Below are 20267 nucleotides of genomic sequence, written 5' to 3'. Positions count from 1 at the left end.
AGAGCTGAGCAGAATCCATGTGACAGAGATAAAAGACCCTTTGTGTCCAGCACTGGGCAGGCTCTTTATATGGATTATCTCGTTTTCTGCACCCAACAACTCTTGGAGGAAAGGATCATTATTTTCATTTCATGCATGAGGGAACTGCAGCTCAGAGAGCCTAAGTAACCTACCGAAGGCCACACAGCTAGAAAATGGTATAGCCAGGACTTGAATCCAGGCCTGTCAGATTTGAGCCAAGGGCCACTACTGTTAATCATCATGCCCGTGGCCTCCCAGATGCAATCCAACCAGATCTGGTCCATGCCTTCTCCTCCTCCTGGACTGTTCAGCCATGACCCCTTCTCTAAGTCAGCCCTCCTCAGACTGGGGACATCAGCTCCTGGGAGATGCTCCCTTTCTTGCTCAAACTCTGAGCCTGGCCTGTGGTTCTTGGTGACTGACTTTCAACCTCCCTCCGACAGAACTGGGGGAAGCCCTTTCCGCCAGGCCAGCTGCGGAGGGAGGACAGGAATGGGTCAGCTCAGGGAGCTAAGGAGAAGCAGAGCAGGAGCTCAAAGCTGACTTGGGCACTGTCAGCCGATCACACGCCATCCCCAAGCCTTGGCCAGGAATGTTGGTCAGGAGGGCTCTCTATTGCTTGCAGAACAAAGGCAAGTGCCTTCATCTGGCCTTCCAAACTCTCGGGGTTGGGCTCCAACTTCCGCTCCCTGATCCTCTACAGCAAAAAGGAAGTATTTACCCAGAGGTCCCACACACCTGATCATTTCTGTACTCTGTGCTTTTGTTCATGTGGTTACCTCCACCGGGAACGCGCTTCTCTTCCTCTGTGTGTCTAGATCAAATGCCACCTCCTCCGTGAAGGCTGCCTGGATCCTCAGGTTCCCGAAGCCCTGTCTCTGCACCCACTCCTATGGCCGTGACATCTGTATGGCTCTCCTCTTTTATGGGGTCTGCCAGATATGCATGTCTACAGCTTCCTGCCACCCCTTTCTGGAACCCTCTGCTGCCTGTGAGGGCTCGCTTTACCCTCTCTCCCTCAGGGGGACAGGGGTCATGTCTGTCTAGCTCATGCTAAATGCCAGAGCCTGACCCACAGAGCAGGCTCGAGAAATGCTTACTGAAAGAATAACAACATTACCTATTGAAATGTCCTTTTTTCTCTTTCCACCTGTTTGCGGTCATGAATACCTTCGAGAATTTGCCAAAAGCTATGGATCTGCTCCTTGGAAAATTATTCACATGTGTGTCACACTCCCATACCTAGCATACAATTTTGGAATGCTCACCGGCCCTTGAAGCTCTTGGGGTTTGTGAACCCCCAATTACGAGCCCTCGCTCTAGAATGTTTTCTCTACAGTACACAAGTGAAGGAGCATTCAGTAGATGCTTAATAAACGCTTATTGATTGTATGGCTCTGAGTAAAACTGTCTCTGCTTCTGTGACCCTTTGGTTTCATCTCACCATTAATAACACAATCTACTCACAGTTCAGTGTGGATTCACCAGGCACTAGGCCCCGTTCTAGGTACTTTACAGGCGTCTATCTAATTAATCCTACTGACAACTCTGCCAGGTAAATGCTATTATTAGGCTGAGCCGTATGAAATTGTTAGTATTTGGTTGTTTACGACCTACAAACATGGCAATTTCATTGGGTCCAACCTGATATTATCCCCATTGTTTGGATGTGGACATTGAGGCATAAGAAAGTTTAGATGGCCTGCCCAAGGCGACAGCCCGTTGGGGGCTGAATCCAGGTCGTCTGGCTGTGAGTTTACACTTGTAACTGCCAGCCTACTATTTTCTTCCGGGTGCTTCCCCATCCTGTCTCCTGGAATGGAAGGTGATTATTCAAGGCCTGGCTCCCAGGACAGGTATTTGCTGAACTGAAGTTGGATAAGGATCTCTGCAGTCAGAGTCTTCAGAAAATCCTGGTCTGCTGTTTGGATGACTTATGACTGTCAGGACCTGCTGTCCTGGACCCAAATGGGAAATTCAAGTGGAAGGAGGAAGAACCAGACATTCAGAGACCAGGTTTGAGTTCTGGATCTGCCAGTAGTAATAGTCACAAAAAAGCTGCGTTATGAGTTTGAACGGAGGATCAACCACTGTATTGATACAGCTGTGTGCCCTTAGGCAAGTTACTTAACCTCTCTGTGCCTCACTTTTTTTTCACATATAAAACGGAGATCATAAATAGCACCTACCTCATAAGGGGACTGCAAGGGCTAAACGAGAATCTTTTTAAGGGGCTAAGTATGGTAGTTGGCAAATAGAAAGCACTGAATAATTGTTACCTGCTATAGAGAAGAGTTGGCTATTATTAAATATTATTAGGAAGCACTTTAATATCCGTTAATTCATTTAATCCTCACAATTCTGTGAAAGAAGCATCATTCTTGCTACTTCCCATATAAAGATGCCAAGGTTCAGAGAGGTTCGGTGGCTTTCCCAAGGTCACACAGCTGGCCAGTGGTAGAGCAGGGAAGAGAAACCAGGTTGGTCCCTCTGGTCCACATCCAGGTACCATGGACCTTGGTCCTCACTCAGCACCTGCTGGACGAGGGAACACATGAGCCGGTGAGGGTGACTTCAAGCCAGTCACACACATCTCCGGGCCTCAGCTTCCTCCTCTGTCCTGGCGACACACGGTTGCCGGGGGGTGTGGGACCCCAAGGCTGGCAGGGCTTTGAAAAAAACAAAGTCCTTTTTAGATTCAGGGAGCAGGAGTCTGAGCTTTAGAACATGTTGATCCATGAACAAATCCTGGGCTCTATTTTAAAAATAAATCCCTGCTGTCACCTGTTTCCTTGTTACCCACTCACACTCTAAATAGTGAGGCTTCCACATGGCTCCAGGTGACGAAGCACGTGAGCCACCTTAGTCCAGCTTCGTCCACCTTAGTCCACATTTAGTCAGGTGTGGACAGCACGGTGTGGTGAGGAGTGTGGACCTCCGTTCTGGCCCTGAGCTGCTTTGTGGCCTCTCTGGGCCTCAATTCCCTCATGCTCAAAGTTGGCAGTTATAAGGATTAAATGAACAAATATATGTACCGCATGAAAACAATTCCTGGGCATACTGTATGCATTTAGCTATATCTACAACCATGATTTCATTACTTGGGGAAGAGGAAGGGGGTGATGTAATTTATGACTTTTATTTTTAATGTACAGGTGAATTTTTTATTTCGGTGTAGCTAAGTTTGCCTTTTTATTTTTTCCAGAGCTTTCCATTGCTTTTATGCTTAGAAAGTCCTTTTCTTTTTATAATTTTTTTCATGTTATTTATTTTAGAGAGAGAGTGTGTATGCAGGGGAGTGGGGCAGAGAAAGAAAGAGAATGTTAAGCAGGCTCCACACTCAGTGCGGAGCCCTGGATGTGGGGCTCGATCCCATGACCCTGGGATCATGAGCTGAGCGGAAATCAGGAGTCAGATGCTCAACTGAGCCACCCAGGTGCCCTGAAAGTCCTTTTCTATCCACACATCCATTACATAGTTACCGAAATCGTCTTCTGGAAATTTTAATGGTTTAATTATTTTTTACATTTATGTCTAAAATGATTTTTTAAGCTCAGGAACTTTTCCTTTAAATTCACTGTTACCCAGAGGCTTAATATCTGGAACTGCTCGACTCGGCTCTTTCTTGCACGCTCCACACGTCCAATCCTGCAGGAAATCTAGTGCATCTACTTTTTGGAAAATGTCAGAATCCAACCGCCAACTGCTTCCACTCTGGTCTAGGCACCACATATCTTCCCTGGATTATTCCAACAGCCACCTCTCAGGTCTCCCTGCTTCTGTCCTGCTTGGCACCCTCCGGCCCCCTCAGTCCATTCTCCACACAGCAGCTAGAGGTCCTGTCAAAACTGTAACTCAGAGCATGTCAGTCTTTGGTTCAGACCCTCCTAGAGGTTCCCTATTTCACTCAGAATAAAAACCAAGGCCCTGCAATGGCGGACAAGAATCTGCATGTTGCAACCCCTCATACCTGCCCCTCCTGCCTCCTCACTCTGCTCCAGTCACACTAACCTCCTGGCTGTTCCTGAAACCTGCCAGGCACATTCAGCCTCAGGGCCTTTGCACTGATTGTTCCTTCTGCCTGGGAGGCCCTTCCCTCAGGTATATCCACGCAGCTCACGCCCCTAGCTTGTTCGTGTCTTTGCTCACCTGAAACCCTCTTGAGGCCAACTCTGACTGCCCTGTTTGAAAAGACAGCCTTGACCCTGCAACTCTGGATCCATCGCCCTGTTCTACTTTGCCTTTTGTTCTAGTGCTTTTTCGTCTCTAGGACACCATGGCTTTTCTCATTTATTACCTGTGGGTTTTTTTTGTTGTTGTTCCCTGTCCCTTCACCAGAGCATACGTTCCACAAGGGTAGGGATATGTGGTTTGCTTACTCGTGTATCCCCAGCACCTAAAACAGTGCCTGAAGTGGCTACCAGAAGAGTCATCTCTTGGGCCAGAGCCTGGGGTCCTCATCATCTCATTTAACTCATGTGTTTATTGTGCAAATATGTATCTAGTGTCTTCTATGTGCTGCGCAGTGTGCTGGTGTTGGGGGGCAGCAGTGAGTGTCAGACACACTTTCTGGTCTCCAGATGTTCCCGCTATACTGTTGCGGAGACAAGGAAATGGCCATCACGGTGCGGCCAGGTAAGGGAGCGCTGTGCAAACACTGATGGGGCCCTGAAGCCAGGGCGGGATGGGGGGGTGGGGTGGGGTCCGGGGAGGCCGCTCAGAGCGGTTTGTATGTGCCGCGGCTGAGGAAGAGGGGAGAGTTACACAGGTTAAGAGAAGGCGGGGGATGCCCCAGGCAGAGGGGGCAGCATGTGCAGAGGCTAAGAGGGAAGGGCGAGCTTGGCCCATTCGGGGAACAGCCTAACGTTCAGTCTGGCTGCGGCATGGTGGGAGGCAGTGGAAGGAGGCTGGGGAGGCTGCTGGGAACTAAGAGTGAGGGGCCCAAGGGCGCCGGCCCAGCTGGGGTGTACGTACTGTGGCCACTGGTATAGTGCTGCAGCTTGTCCGTGTACTCCGAGTCAGCACGCTCAAACCCCCGTCTTCTGGAACAAGAGCAAAGGGCTGGAGCCACCTGGAAGCCCCCGGGGAGCTGGGAGCCACAGTAGGTGATAGGAAGAGGGAGGGCAGGCCCTCAAAACCACACCCCTGCCAGGGGGCTCCCTGCCTGCCCCTGGCCTAGCAGCCTCACCCCTCCTGGCCGCCCTCATCCCTTCCCACCTCTCCCACCTCAAATCCAGTCTCACCATTTCCCCATCCCTTCTCCAGCCAAGCCCCTTTCAAAGTTATCGCCCATGGCCCCAGACATCCCAGGGGCTTCTGTCCATCTGACCTTACAGCCCAGTCTGTTCTAAAGTGGGGATCTAAGGAGGAAGAGAGGGTCTTTGCATGATGCCCTGCAGAAGTCAGGAACAAGTCCCACCTCCTGCCTGGGCACATGTTGTGCCGGCCACCTGGGATGTCCCTTCCCCTTCCCCCACCTCCTCCCATCCACATCCTTTCTGTCTTTCCTGCCACCAAAGCCAGTGGGCCTTATCTGAGCTCCTCAACCTCCCCTCTGACACCCCACTTGTGGCCCTAGTCATGTAGGGGCCTCAACATGTAGTCATGTTCTGAGCCCAGAGGGATGTAGCCAATGGCAGCCGTTTAGGTAGGAGGGAGGGTATCCATGCCTGTGTGAGCCTTTCCCTGGACCTGGGGATGATGGGAATATCTCCTTGGCTCACAGACGCTATTCAGGAATGGTTGAATAGATGCTCAGCCAGTCCTGAAAGGGGCTGGAGACACCCACCCACCTGTTACACACAATGGCAATGACGACCACAGCAATGAGGAAGACCAGGCCGGCCGCCGAGGAGCCGATGATGAGTGGCAGCTTCTCCTGGATGCTTGTCTGGTACTCGGCTGGGGGAGAAAGCACGTTGTTGTCAGCCTGGCTCTGGGAGTCCTAATGTTCCCCACCTGGCTGGGTCTCCTAGGATCCCCAGATTCTGTTCCTGCTCCTGATAGAGCACCTGTCACATGCCCAGATGGGGAACTGGCCGGTACTCGCTCAGAGGTAACCTTGGACAAGTCCATGGACTGCTCCAACCCTCAGTTTCTCATCTATAAAATGGGCATTATACCTCAATGTTGATATGAAAATCAACAATGATAAGAAGCTGACTTATAACTACAGAGAGGCAGTTATAAGCACGGACTCTGAGGCCAGACTCCCTGGGTTAAGTGGCAGTACCACTTACTATCTGTGACTTCTGGTAAAGTGACTTACCTCTCTGTGGCTTAGTTTCCTCATCTGTAAAGTGGGGAGATTAACAGTTCCTAGCTCATAGGATTGTTGTGTAAAGCACTTAGAAGGACATGTGGCAGGTAGCAACCACTCAGTAAATATTAACTATTATTGTTATTGAGTATTTTGTGTTTTAGTCACTGTGCTAAGTATGTTATGTATCTTGTTTGATTTTCAGAACAATCTTGTGATTCGGTGCCTAAGATCACCCCATTTACAGATGTGGGAAGTGACACTTAGCGATGCCATGACCTGCATGTGATCACACAGTTACAAAGTGGCCAAAGCCAGCATTTGAACCGAGGTCTCTTTGACCCAAGGTCACGGGCTTATATGAGATAATGCATAAAATGCACTCAGCATTGGTCTGGCTTTTGGAAACCACTCAGTACATTTTCAATGCCATCAACACCATCATTGTTTTTTTGTTTGTTTGTTTGTTTTTTAATTTTTTTTTTCAACGTTTATTTATTTTTGGGACAGAGGGAGACAGAGCATGAACGGGGGAGGGGCAGAGAGAGAGGGAGACACAGAATCGGAAACAGGCTCCAGGCTCTGAGCCATCAGCCCAGAGCCCGACGCGGGGCTCGAACTCACGTACCGCGAGATCATGACCTGGCTGAAGTCGGACGCCTAACCGACTGCGCCACCCAGGCGCCCCCATCATTGTTTTTAATTTTATTATTATTACTTCTCATTTACTTCCATGACCAGACAGGAGCTCATTAAAGTCAGGGACCAGATAAGTCCTGGGTCCTTAGCACCAGCACATATTTGTTGAGTTAGTAAGGAAAGCATCTCAGGACAGTCCCCCAAGGCTCCAGGTCAATGACACTCATCCAACATGCAAGAGGTCTACAAAGGTGAAAATGCTGGCCACGAGGAAGTGGGGCTTTATAGAGGAGGTACCATTAGCGTCCTGGAAGAGATGGTAAAGCCATTAGGGAGAATTTTTGTGATAAAACAAGAATTCATGGGTCTAAGCCTCTGAGACATTCAGCTAGGCAAAGGCCAAGGCCCATGGCCAGTGATTGAAGCTGATGCTAAGAAGGGATGCTGGAGTCTGGTTATAAGGAAAGCTGCCTTGGGGCTTCATTGGTTGGTGAAAGGGCTCCCAGACTCACAGCAGTGACAACTATGACATTAACTATGATTTGGCGAGCGCTAACTACGTGTGAGAGCTACGGCCAACCCTGTGCCAGGTTCCAGATATTTATCCCCCATCTTTACACTAATTTGATAATGATGATGATGTTGACAATGAGATAGCTGTTATCATCCCCATTTATAGATGAGAAAAACGGAGACTCAGAGAGGTAAGGTGAGTTGCTCAGGGCCACACAGTTAGGGCTGAATCAGCACTGTAATTTCTCTGTCTGGCTGGCATCAGAGCCCGTACTCTTAACTCTGCTGTTCCTCAAAGACTATTAGGATAGGAAGGGTACTTAGAGACCATGTGGTCCCGCAATGGGAGACACACAGCACATGGGCTGCAACCTCCCATTTTCTTGTCCAGGGCAGACATCACTAATCCATCCCAGCACTTCTTGCTGCTGAACTTTAGAATTCTTCTCAATCCAACTGCAAGTCCTTGGAGGAGCGTACGGATGAAATAGGTGTGCTCTCAAAGACTGAATATGATGCTTTCATTTTGTGGATGAGAAAAATTTGGACCAGAAAAGGGAAGTGACTTGCTCAGAGTGTGTCTGCAAGTTAGGGCTGAGCTCCTGAGAGTCCTGTGAAAGGGAGTGGCTGACACGATAGCAATGGAGGCCCCTATGCTTTCCAAATCACACAAAATAGCACCTCTGTATGACTGGTTCCCAACCAGCAGGGAAGGTTGACATCTAGAAGAGGGGGTGCCTTTTCTAATTTGTGCAAAGGCACGTTGAAGGAGCAGTTGCCTTTACGTGTATTCTGTTTGTGGAGTCAGTGCCCGCCTCTTGCCCTCTGGATGCTGCTTACCTTCTGTCATGGTCTGGAAGTACATCTTGCCACTGTAGCGCCCGTAGCCTGCCACAGTGCGTGCCCGCACCTGGAAGACATAGATGGCGCCGGCTTTGAGGCCCTGCACGGTGACCGTGTTGGTGGGGCTTTTTATGGCTGTGGCGTTGTACTCACTGAGCTCCTGCCGAGGAACAGAGAAGACCATTAGCAAGGTTGTTGCCCACGGTGGGCCCAGAGCCCAGTGCCCACTCCTGCCACTTGTGGTGGGGGGGGGGGGTTGGTCACTGGATAAACATCTGTGGTTTCCAATTCTTCATTCTCTCCCTGTGACTAAATTGCACACCCACACTTTTTGCATGTGACTTCCCAACACCTCCCACAAAAGAAGGCAGAGTGTATTTCTCTTCCTTGTGGATGCCAGATTTGTCCATGGTCTTGTTTTGGCCCATGGAACATTCTAGAGGACATGATGCAAGCAGAGGTTTTATATGTGCTTGTTGAGTTGGCTTGGCCTCTTGTGCTCCTGCCTTCTGCCATGATGGGACTTAACCCGGTTGGCGGCTGGTTCCAGAATGAGAAACATGTAGGGAAGATCTTGACCTAATTTCTATGCTGAAACAGGGCCACCTCAGTTGACTTGCAGACTCCAACCAATGACCAAGAAAAATAGCCACTTGGAAGCCATCGTATTTAGGGGATTGTGTATTTTGCAGCATTATCCTCAGTGGTAGCTGACTGATACACGGATGCTGAGGGGTCACTATGTGCAGACTCTGAGGTCTAGGTTGTGAGTTCTTGGGAGACAGCAGGAAGAGGGCCTCCCTTACCCACTTCTGCAGCTACTTCCCTGCCCCATGCCTTGATAGGTTAAGTGCAAGGACCCCTGTTCAGCCACAGCACACTCGAGTGAGGCAAGATTTAAGGCCCAGACAGGGAAAATGATGCTCAAAGTCACATATTAGTTGGTGGCTGCTTTGGGACTCAAAAGCAGGTTCGTAGGGGTGCCTGTGTGGCTCAGTCAGTTAAGCATCTGAGTCTTGATTTTGGCTTAGGTCATGATCTCACAGTTTGTAAGCTTGAGCCCTGTGTCAGGCTCTGCACTGATAGTGTGGAACCTACTTAGGATTCTCTCTCTCCCTCTCTTTCTCTGCCCCTACATCCCTCCTCAAAATAAATAAGCTTAAAAAAAAAAAAAAAGAAAAGAAAACAATGGAGTACATGGAGCTGCCTTTAATGTCCAAGGCTTTGAGTACCCAGGACCTAATGTTCTTTCCTTTGTGAGATGCAGAATACCAATTCTTTTTTTTTTTTTTAAGTTTGTTTGTTTGTATTTATTTATAAAAAAATATTTATTTATTTTTGAGAGAGAGACAGACTGCAAGCGGGGGGGGGGGGGAACAGAGAGAGAGGGAGACACAGAATCCAAAGCAGGCTGCAAGCTGTCAGCACAGAGCCCAACGCGAGGCTCGAACCCACAAACAGTGAGATCATGACCTGAGTTCAAGTCGGCCACTTAACCAACTGAGCCACCCAGGTGCCCCCCCTTTTTTAAATGTTTATTTATTCCTTGAGAGAGAGAGACAGACAGAGTGTGAGGGAGGGAGGGGCAGAGAGACAGGGAGACACAGAATCGGATGCAGGCTCCAGGCTCTGAGCTGTCAGCACAGAGCCAGACGCGGGGCTGGAACCCACGAACTGTGAGATCATGACCTGAGCCAAAGTCGGACAGTTAACCGACTAAGCCCCCCAGGCACCCCGCAGAATGCCAGTTCTGACCTGAGCACTGCCCAGGGTGACCCAAGGAGCACAGGACAAGGCACAGATTAGCTGCTGTGGGAATGGGGATGTGGTTGAGTTGGATGCAGCTGTCTGCCAATCTAGATGATGCTCATTCGGGCATCTGTCAGCTACCCTTCAAACTTTCCCCAAACACCCTCTTTGCACTTGGCCCTGGGGACTCCAAGGGACTAAGGCACAGGCACTGGGTTCACAGAGCTCAGTTCAGGAAAACAGTGTGGAGACTTCAACCTTGAGGATCATGAACCCCTCTGAGAAGTTGATGGAAGCTAGGAGCCTTTGTGCAGAAAAATGCCCACCTGATTGTACGTGCCAATCACACACACGTGCAATGCACAGAGCCCTTGCAAAAACTCTCTCAAAACAATTAAATTCAGTGGGCGCAATGTTATTTCAGGAATCATAGCATGGAAGTTAAGATCACAAACTGGGGGGGCGTCTGGGTGGCTCATTCGGTTGAGCATCCAACTCTCGCTTTCAGCTCAGGTCATGATCTCATGGGTGGTGAGACTGAGCCCCGCATTGGGCTCTGTGCTGACAGTGTGGAGCCTGCTTGGGGTTTTCTCTTTTCCTCTCTTGCTGCCCCTCCCTGGCTCATGCTCTCTTTCCTTCTCTCAGAATAAATAAACTTAAAACCAATGTTTAAAAAAAAAATCACAAACTGGAGCCAGACTTCCCGGGTTCAAGTCCTGACTCTATTACTTATTATCTTTGTGACCTTGGGCAAGTTTCTTAACCTCTCTTGCCTCCTTTTCTTCATCTGTAAAATGGGGATAATAATAATAGCAGCTACCTCAGAGGATTGTTTAGAGAATAAAATGAATCCATATGTATAAAATGTGGATATTGGTAGTGTAAGCACAATGAACATGGGACCTCACCTGGGTGGGGGACATCAGGTGAAGTCCAGGAAAGCTATCTGCAGAGTGGGGCTTACGTAATGGAATTTTAAAGAACAAACAGAAGTCACCCACGTCAAAAAGGGGGAGGGCATTCTTGGCCAGGAGCACCAGGTGCAAAGGCAAGGAGGTGAGAAATGGGATGTGGGGGCTGAACAAGGCCTGATCTGCAAGTGCCTCCTCCCAACCCCCTCACCCTTCCCAGAGGGCAGCAGCACCTAGGAAGCCTCTTTTCCTGAGTCCGCTCCTCTGCCCCCTCCTCCAGGAAGCCTGTTTGACCTCTCAGCCAGATGTGCCTCCCCTCCTCTGAGCCCTGGAGCACTTGCTGTGGACGCCCCAGGAGGGGTTTCTGTTCCACCCCCTTATCCTGGGCCCAGGCTGATCTCACAACCTTGACTGTAAACTCTTGAAGGAAGTGGCTGTGTTTTGTTTCCCTGTACTGAGCACAGAGGCCTGCACAAAGAGACCTGTTCCAATGCCCCCAGGGTAAAGGCTGTACTCCTTGGCTTGGCTTTCCAGACCCTTCATGACTTGCCCTTTGCCAGTCTTGCCTGCCACCCCCCCCCCCCCCCACAGGGTCCTCCAGGCTCCAGTCATACCCAAATGCTTCCCTTCCCTTTCTTGGTAGGACTGCCAGATTTAGCAAATAAAAATACAAGATGCTCAGTTAAATCTGAATTTCAGATAAACAATGAATAGGGTGTTTTTTTTTTGTATAAGTTTCCCCCATGCAATATTTAAAACATACTTATACTAAAAAATTATTTAAAAAAATTTAAATGTAATTGGTGTCCTATATTTTATTTGGCAACCCTACCTTCCCTGGACACTCTGATACTTTGCAAGTGCTGTTTCTTCTATCTGAAATATCCATTCTCCATCTGCCTGGCAGTTCCCTATTCATCAAGACTCAGTACAAGTACCACATTTGCTGCAGAGACTTCCCAGATGTCCCAGAAAAGATTTGCAGGTCCGTTTTCTCCTCTCCCACCTGTTGTTCCGATATGCACGTGTCTTCTCTAAGGGCTGTGGGTTTCCTGAGGGCAGACATCTTGTCCCATCCATCTCCGGGACCCCCAGGCTCAGCACACAGTAGGTGCTCACTAACTACCGCCAGCGACAAATGAAAAACAGGATAGACCATTCAACACCTACGAACCCAGGTTGCAGTACCAAGATTGCCCACTAGGTGCCACCAGCCAACACGGAATCTGCTCGGATTCTGCAGCCTGAGTGGGTGGGTGTCCACTACAGAGAGGATGGAAGTTTTAAGTTCCAGATTGTGGGATGGCGATGCGAGCTAACTGCCAGTGGCACAGGTGCCTCAGATTGAGGAAAGAAACTAGCAGATCCCTTCTCTAAAGCGGGAACAGGACAGAGCGGGGGATTGGGAAGTCATTTCAAAGGCAGATTCTTCCACTTGCTTGCATTGTGACCTTGGGAAAGACTCTTCCCTCCCCTGAGCCCCTGTTTTCGACTTCAGGAAAGGAACTCTAAATGCCAACCTCCCAGGGCTGTTGTAAAGATGAAATGTGATCAGGCAGTGTCTGGCACAAAGGAGCTGCTCTAGAGCCCCCTACCTCCTCCCTCGTGGCTGGAACACCTTTACCTGAATAAGGACTAAGCACTGACAGGTTAGGAGAAGACATCTAGTATGAAATCTACCAGTCCTCAGCTCAAAAATCCTTACCCCAAGACTATGGGCCAATGAGGCACTGGGAGCATTTCTTAAGCCCTATGAGACTCGGTCTTCTCATCTTTAAAATGGGATAAAATACTGTAGGCCACACAGAGTGGGTATGGAGATTCAACAGGAGAAAAAAAACGGGCAAAGCTTTTAGTATCGTTTCTGGTACACATAAGGACTTCACAAACATTGGCCATCATAGTTATCGATGCCATGACAGAGCAAGCCTTCCTCAATGGTCATTAAATGGATGAATGAATGCAAGAATAAATGAGTGAGTGAATAGATCTCTCCATGTAGGTACCACTCCACGTACACTGGGCAGAGACCTATGCAGCCTGGACTTTCACTGTTCATCCCCGCCTCCCCCACCTTCTCTTCCCCTTTGCTCTGCCAGCTAAAAATTTCTGTTGAATAAACACCAATCGATGAGGCCTATAGGGACCTGTCTGCCATAGGTGGCCTCACAAATGAATCTTCTCCCGGAGCTCTGGGGGAGCCAAAGGGAGCACGAACCTGTGTGCTTTGGTGCAGCTGCCAAAGGAGGCCACCTCCCCCAGGACGCTGGAACCGATGGAAACAGCCAGCCCTGGTCTGGCCAACACCATTTGTCAGCGGCATCCAGGAGCCTTCCAGCAAAGTGGTTTTTTAGCTCCGGGCTCCGGGCAGGCTGGGAAATCCCAGTGGAGCTGGGGAAAGGCCAAATGGAGAGCCCGCTCCAAAAAGAGCCCTTTCTAAAGAAGGAAAGGAGGAGTGGAAAAGATAGTGGCGGTGGGGCCCACACGGGACTGCAAGGCTCAGTGCCTAACTTCCCTACCTGGGAAGATTTGGAGCATTCATTAAAGAAATCAATTGCAGGCACCAGGAGGATTCCCAAGTGTTAGGTAAGAGCCGGCTGTGGACTTGTCAGAAGCCATCTTGCATCCTGGAGGTCCCTCCCTGATGGGACAGCCAGGTTGACCTAGGAAGCCTGAGAGGTTGGGGACCGAGACTGCTCCTACCCCTGTGCTGGCATCTCCTCTGACATTTTCATCAACTCCTTTTTCCTTCTCCCCTTAATTCTGCCACACTCTCCTGATTCTATCCGTCCATTTCTTTTTCCTCTGCACACTCTCCTGTCTGTTCTTGGCTATACCTTTCCACTCCTGGCGAGCACCATACCTACACCTGCAAATCGCGAACCCACACTGGCCCCAGGAAAAGGCACCACCATCCACTGGGAGTTGTCCTTCACACTTCCCTGGTCCCCTGAGTTTCAAAAGGTTGTCCGAATCTGTAGGCCTCTCACCATCTGTGCTGCCAGCCCTTACTCCATCACGTTACTCTATCATTTCTCACTCGGTGTCCCACGAGAGCCCTCAAAAGGGTCTGTGTCTCCAGGACCCCCTTATACTCTGTTTTCCACACAGCAAGATACAGGGATCTTAAACGTAATCTGAGTCAGATCACATCATTCCAGAACCTTCCACCGGCTTCCCATAGTACTTTAAATTGAATCCAGACTCCAAAGGCATGGAAGGCCCACCACAACCCAGCCCTGCCTCCCTCTCCAACTCTTTCCCCGCTAGTCTCTCCCTTGTTCATATTGTTCCTCCACACTTGCCTTCTCCTGCCCCAGGGCCTTTGCGTGTCTTGTTTCTGCTGTCTGGAATGACTTTGCTCTCATCACTTGTCTGTCTGGTGAACTCCTAGCAACTTTTCCGGCTCAGCTCAAATGTCACTGGAATGAAGACTTCCCCTCACTTATACTCAGACCATGGGTCCCTCCTCGGTGCCTTGACAGATCTTTGCCTGCCCTTCTGTGACTGTGTCACGCCCATCTCATGGCTATTTGTGTCTGGAGGTATCTTTTCCCCTGGACGGTGAAGGCCCTGAGGCCTCTGGACATGTCTGGCTAATCTCAGTACTCCCAGCACCCAGGCCAGGGCCCAGCCCAAAGTTGGTGACAGCAAATATTGAATGAACCAGTGTCCATCTCTCCCATTGGCAGAGTCCAGGCTGCCCCTCACTGCACCCCAGGCCCAGCAGGAGGGGCTGACAGGGTAGCGTCATGTCTCATCACAGCTGTACCTGAGGCTTGTCCCTCTCTCGCCATTTGTATCTAAGATCCCCCCTCAGAGCCTGGCCCTGTCCGCCCTTTAACAGTCATCCCAGAAGCACCGCTGGGAGGGTGAAAGGGGAGGGAGGAAGCCGGAGAGCCAGGCGAAGAGTGAGAACGCAGGCCCAAATCCTGTTTTCTCTGCCACTTAGCAGCTGGGTGGTCTTGAACAGGTCACACACCTTCTCCGTGCCTCAGTTTCCACTCCCGTCCAGGGGGGTGAATGGCCTTGCCGCAAGGAGGAACGAGACGACGGAGGTGGCGTGCTTGGCACGTGCTCTGTGCTCATGAAACGCGAACAGGTGGTGGCCGCGGCCGCTGCAGGGCTTGCTGGGCCTGCCACCTCGGCAGGGGCCTGGGGACGCGGGGCAGCGGCAGAAAGTAGGGCAGAGCTGCCTCCTGGTTCACACCTCCATCAGCCTCCACAGCCCCTCCCGCCTCGGTAGGAAATGGGTCGTAGGCAGGACCCGCGCCGGGATTCCTCATTTCCGCTCTAGTCTTTGGGGACAAACACTTTCAGTTTCGTTTAATCATAACGCTTCTTAATTAGTTTTTTTTTTTCCCCCTTTCTTTCTTGAATTCTGAGGTGCTGAACTGTCCCCGCCAGAGGGGGTGGAAATGCTGGCTTCTGTAGGGCCTGGGGCTTCCTGGGCCTGGGAGCAGCTGGTCTGGCTAAGGCTACAGGATGCCTGGCTCCTTCAAGGCCCTCCAGGGCCCAGTGAGGGGTGGGGCTGCTTCCCTCACATTGTCCTCACCTTGGGCCATCCAGCAGCACCTCGTGAGCACCTACTGTGTGCCAGGCTGGGGAAATGGCAGAGGTAAGGCAAGGTCCCCACTCTGGAGGAACAGGCCGTGGGAGGGGATTCATTCACTTATCCATTCAACCAATATTTCTCAAGTGTCTCTTTGGTGCTGGGCCCAGGGTATCGGGGAGAAGATGGTGAATGGGACAGATGTGGTCCCTGGCTTCTCAGAATGCACTGCCTAGAGCAAAGGATGAGGGAGGAAACAAGCAATCACAGACCGGCTGGGTGAGGCTGGATAGGTGTTTGAAAACATCTTGAGGCTCACCAGAGTTTGGCTGAGCCGGCAGTTAACAGAGTGGAAGGGCGGGGCTGGGCCTCCGAAGGCTGGGCTCCAGCAGCGGTGGCTGGTAGTGTTTCCACCTCTTTTCCTCTCAACCCTTACGGAGAGACTTTCTATTCATTTCCAGTTCCCAACCCTCAACTGAAGCACTTTCTGTAGTCATTTACACTTTAGTCTGAATGAGATCCAAGTGACACCTTTCCCAGGGGCTCTCCCAGCCTCTGTGGCTGTTTGATGCTTTAGGCTGCAGGTCAGAAAAGTCTCCACTCAAAAAGAGAGTTTTCTGAGCCTCTGATGTCCAGCTGCTCCATCCACCCCCTGGCCCCTACACCATGCAGGCCCCATGTTCAAATGTACTGGCCTCGCCTGGCCTCATGTTGTGTAGCTTTTGCCCACCATGCAAAAGGCAGGGCAGAAGGGAGGAAGGAAAGTACACTCTGTTAGGGCCGGGAGCCATTCTGGGTACTGTCCCTGCCTTTTCTCCTTGACCTGTGCAGCCCCCAGTCTTGCCAACAAGAGAGACAATCTTGTTTGCATTTGACACAGGAGGCAACTGAGGTTCAGAGAGAGAAAGATGGCTGCCCAAGGTCACACAGCTGTTATGGTTGGAGCTGGGACCTGAACCTATGGCTTCTCACTCCCAGTCCAATGCTCCTTCTACAACACCAGCGGCTTCTAACCCTCGGTCCCTGGGTCCTAGGGGTCCCTGAGAGAGAATTAAAGGTCTGAATTAAAAGCTCAAAGAGAAACCGCTCTCTCCCGCTACAAATGGCACCCAGGCAAATGGAAACAAGTGTTTTTGCTGGAATCAGAGCAACACGGGGAGGAGGCTCCACTCCTGCCCTGTACAGAGCTGTCTGGAGCACTTTCAAATCTCTGCTTCAGAATGGGGGAAGCTTTCTGGGAAACCAGCTCTTTCAGAACATCAGGCCCACTGAAGTCAAGAGGAAGGGGGTCCTGGTGAGGAAAGGGCCCTGACCGTTGCATTTTACGGAGATTGCTGGCCTGATGCCCCAGACCAGAAAAGCGCAACTCGGAGAGGTCAAGGCACCTGCCTGAGGCCTCCCAGCTGGGGAGGACTGGAGTCAGAATTGAGCCAGGCAGCTGGACTCTGAGGCCAGTGCCCTTTCTGCTGTACCAGGGTGTCCAGTCTCGGGGGAGGGTAGAACCACAGGCCCGGGGGTGTGGAGGTGGGGAGGGGGCCCAGGAGCACAGGTACCTTCTCATAGTACTGCAGCTCATAGTCCAGGATGACGCCGTTGGGCTGGTCAGGCTGGGACCACGACAGGGTGATGCTGTCCACCGTGCGGCTCACCGGGTGCATGATGGACACAGCCGACGGAGCTGGAAGACAGGTCAGAGGCCAAGGGTCAGGAGCAGCAGTGAGAGGGTACATACAGATTCTGTCCCAACTCTAGAGGTGCCCAGACAGAGTGTGGGATCAGAGAGGGGAAGGCATCTGGCTGAGGCCACACAGCCTGCCTAGGGGGCTGACAGGGGCCAGCAGGACTTGTGCAGGGCCGTGGGTGCTGCACCTTCAGATTTCAGACACTGACAATTCTGGCCATCCCTGGGGAGCTCAAGCCGCACCAAGTGAGAGACAGATGCACTGGGCCCTTCTCTGGCCTGGCTCAAAGTGTTTGGATGAAAGGTGTTCATTCTCTCTGGGAACTTACAGACCCAAGACAAGGTGATGGGGTTCTGGGAGAGGGGAGCAGAGAGGGTGGGAGATTCATTTGTTCCTCCAGCGAATGTGCACCGAGGGCCTACTATGTGCCCTCAGCATTGAAGAAAAATGACTGCCAAAAATAAATACATAAAAATAAATCCATAGCTACTATGGAAAACAGTTCGGCAGTTACTTAGAAAATTAAATGTAGGGGTGCCTGGTGGCTCAGTTGGTTAAGCGTCCGACTCTTGTTTTCAGCTCAGACCACGATCTCACGGTTTGTAGGTCTGAGCCATGGAGCCTGCTTGGGATTCTCTCTCTCCCTCTCTCTGCCCCTCCCCCATGCTCGTGTACGCTCTCTCTCTCTCTCTCTCTCTCAAAATAAATAAATAAGCTTAGAAAAAAAGTTAATGGGGCACCTGGGTGGCTCAGTCGGTTAAGCGTCCGACTTCGGCTCAGGTCATGATCTCGCGGTCCGTGAGTTCGAGCCCCGCGTCGGGCTCTGTGCTGACAGCTCAGGGCCTGGAGCCTGTTTCAGATTCTGTGTCTCCCTCTCTCTCTGACCCTCCCCCATTCATGCTCTGTCTCTCTCTGTCTCAAAAATAAATAAATATTAAAAAAAAAATAGCTAAATGTAGAATTACCCAGCATTTGCACTCCTAATTTTACTGAATTGAAATCAGGTACTCAAATGAATACTTACACATGTCAGTACACATAACGGCAGTAGTATTCACAACAGCCCAAAGAGGGGAACAACCCAAATGCCCGCCGACAGACAAACGGACACACACATGATGGTATACACATACCATAGAAGAGTATTTAGCCATAAAAACGAAGCAAACTTCAAAAACATGCAAAGTGAAAGACAGGCACAGGGGTCACATATTTTATGATTCCATTTATGTGAAATAATTCAGAACAGGTAAATCCAGAGAGCAAGCAGCTGGCGGTTGCCAGGGATGAGGGTAGGAGAGAAACAGAGAATGTTGAGCTTACGTTTTCCTCTGGGGCGATGAGAATGTTTTGGGCCTAGACAGAGGCGGTGGTCACACAATCCTGTGAATGTACTAAACGCCATGGAATTGTACACATTAAAATGGTTAATTGCAGGCGGGCCTGGGGGGTTCAGTCGGTGAAGCATCCAACTGTTGATTTTGGTTCAGGTCATGATCTCGTGGGGCATGAGTTCGAGTCCCGCATCGGGCTCTGCGAGGACAGTGCAGAGACTGCTTGGGATTTTCTCTCCCTCCCTCTCTCTATGCCCCTCCCCTCCTTGCATTTTCTCTCTCTCTCAAGATAACAAACTTAAAAAAAAATAAAATGGTTAACTGTATGTAAACCTCAATAAGATCAATCCCTCCCTCCCTCCCCCTAGTGTTGCTAGAGCCATCACGGAGGGTGGTTAAATGAAGGAGACAGGAAGTCGGGGAGGCTTGTTTAGTGTTGGAGGCTTCTGAGAAATAACTTAACCCCATTCCTGCATCTTACTGATGTGGAAACTGAGGTCCGGAGAAGGGTTGTGAGCTGCCCAAGATCACATGGGGAGCTCACAACACACAGCCCTTTTATTGATTCCTGACTTCATGAGGCACCCAGGCCCGTGTCTCTTGCCTCCTTCTCAAATAGACCAAACCTACTATGTGTCAACCACAGCCCTGGGCCCTTCACATGTGTTTCCTGAGCTGACCGTTGGTGAGGGAGCAGTATTAGCCCCACTGACAGGGGAAGAAACCGATGTTCAGAGGGGCAAGGGGGTCCTGAGATCCCAGCGCCCCCACACCCTCAGTAGGGGAGCTGGGATTTGAACCCAGGTCTGCTAATGCAGTGTTTGCCCCATGATTGGACAGAGCAGGGGTGGATTCCTGACACGGCCCCTCCCTAGGCGGTCACTGCTCACTGCAGTGAGCCTCCCTGCCTTTCTGGGCTCAATGTTTTCATGGTCTCGGGAGGGGCTGAGGACTCACCAGGGTGAAGGGAGCATCTTGGGCAAGTGTGTGACCAGCAGATGCCCTGTCTCGGCCCACACCAGGGTGTCTGAAGGGTGAGAGGGACCCTTTTCCCCCTCACCCCAATCTTGCTTCTCAGCGGCTTTGTCCCGATCTTAGTGTGGAGTAGCGGCCGGTAGGAGCTCCTCGGGACCCGAAGCTCACCCAGTCGCTGCTCTGTTTCTGTCCCTTCCTCCCCGGGGTGTTGGTTAGAAGACCCGGGCTCTGCTCTCTGGCCTGCTGCTCGCTGACTGTGTGACCTTAGGCAAGCTGTCTCCCACCTCTGGACCTGGCTTCTTCCTCTGGACCATGAACAGGCTGGAAGGTCCCTGGGGTCCTGCAGCTTGAACGCTCCCTGCCTGTTCTTCCTGGGCAGCCCTCGGCCTGGAGTTGGATCAGCCCAGAGGCCAGCATGAGTCTGAGCGGGTCTGGCTTCCCTCCAGCGCCAAGTACCTGTGGGAAACTGGCCCAAGACACCCGAGACAGGGTGGCAGCACCGTGACCTTTGACTTGGAGCTTGGTCCAGGCATCGCTGACAAGCCTCTGTTCTTTCTGCACCACAAGAGTGCTGTCTGGCTCTCAGCTCGGCCCTAGCCTTGCCGGGGCAGCAGGCCTCTTGGGAAGATCAGGCCCCTGCTCCCTGCAGTTTCTCCCTCAGTCAAACAGGGGTACTCTGTCTTCCTTATTGCTTCCCAGAGAATCAGGAGACCCCAACGTGAGCGAAGGGGCCCTACGACGTGCTGGGCCCTGTGCTATGCCCATGTGGACGTGCATATTACCTCATTT

At 51.0% G+C, this 20267-nt stretch overlaps 1 protein-coding gene across 5 annotated transcripts in view; it reads right to left on the bottom strand.

Moving 5' to 3' along the window:
* EPHB2 (EPH receptor B2) overlaps window positions 1-20267 on the bottom strand; it is a 194221-nt gene that overhangs the window by 15859 nt on the left and 158095 nt on the right. For 2 of the 5 annotated variants that reach the window (XM_045476072.1, XM_045476070.1), the window contains exons 6-9: window positions 17041-17165; window positions 8273-8435; window positions 5814-5922; window positions 4996-5060 (exon numbers count right to left, since the gene is read on the bottom strand). In XM_045476072.1, coding sequence (XP_045332028.1) covers window positions 4996-5060; window positions 5814-5922; window positions 8273-8435; window positions 17041-17165 — 462 coding nt within the window. Of the gene's footprint in view, window positions 1-4995; window positions 5064-5813; window positions 5923-8272; window positions 8436-17040; window positions 17166-20267 lie in introns of all 5 variants that reach the window. The other 3 variants (XM_045476069.1, XM_045476071.1, XM_045476073.1) reach the window with 2 other exon arrangements.

The sequence above is a fragment of the Leopardus geoffroyi genome, chromosome C1, assembly GCF_018350155.1.
Source record: "Leopardus geoffroyi isolate Oge1 chromosome C1, O.geoffroyi_Oge1_pat1.0, whole genome shotgun sequence".
Classification (NCBI taxonomy): Eukaryota; Metazoa; Chordata; class Mammalia; order Carnivora; family Felidae; genus Leopardus; species Leopardus geoffroyi.
This window is presented reverse-complemented; position numbering and strand designations above follow the sequence as displayed.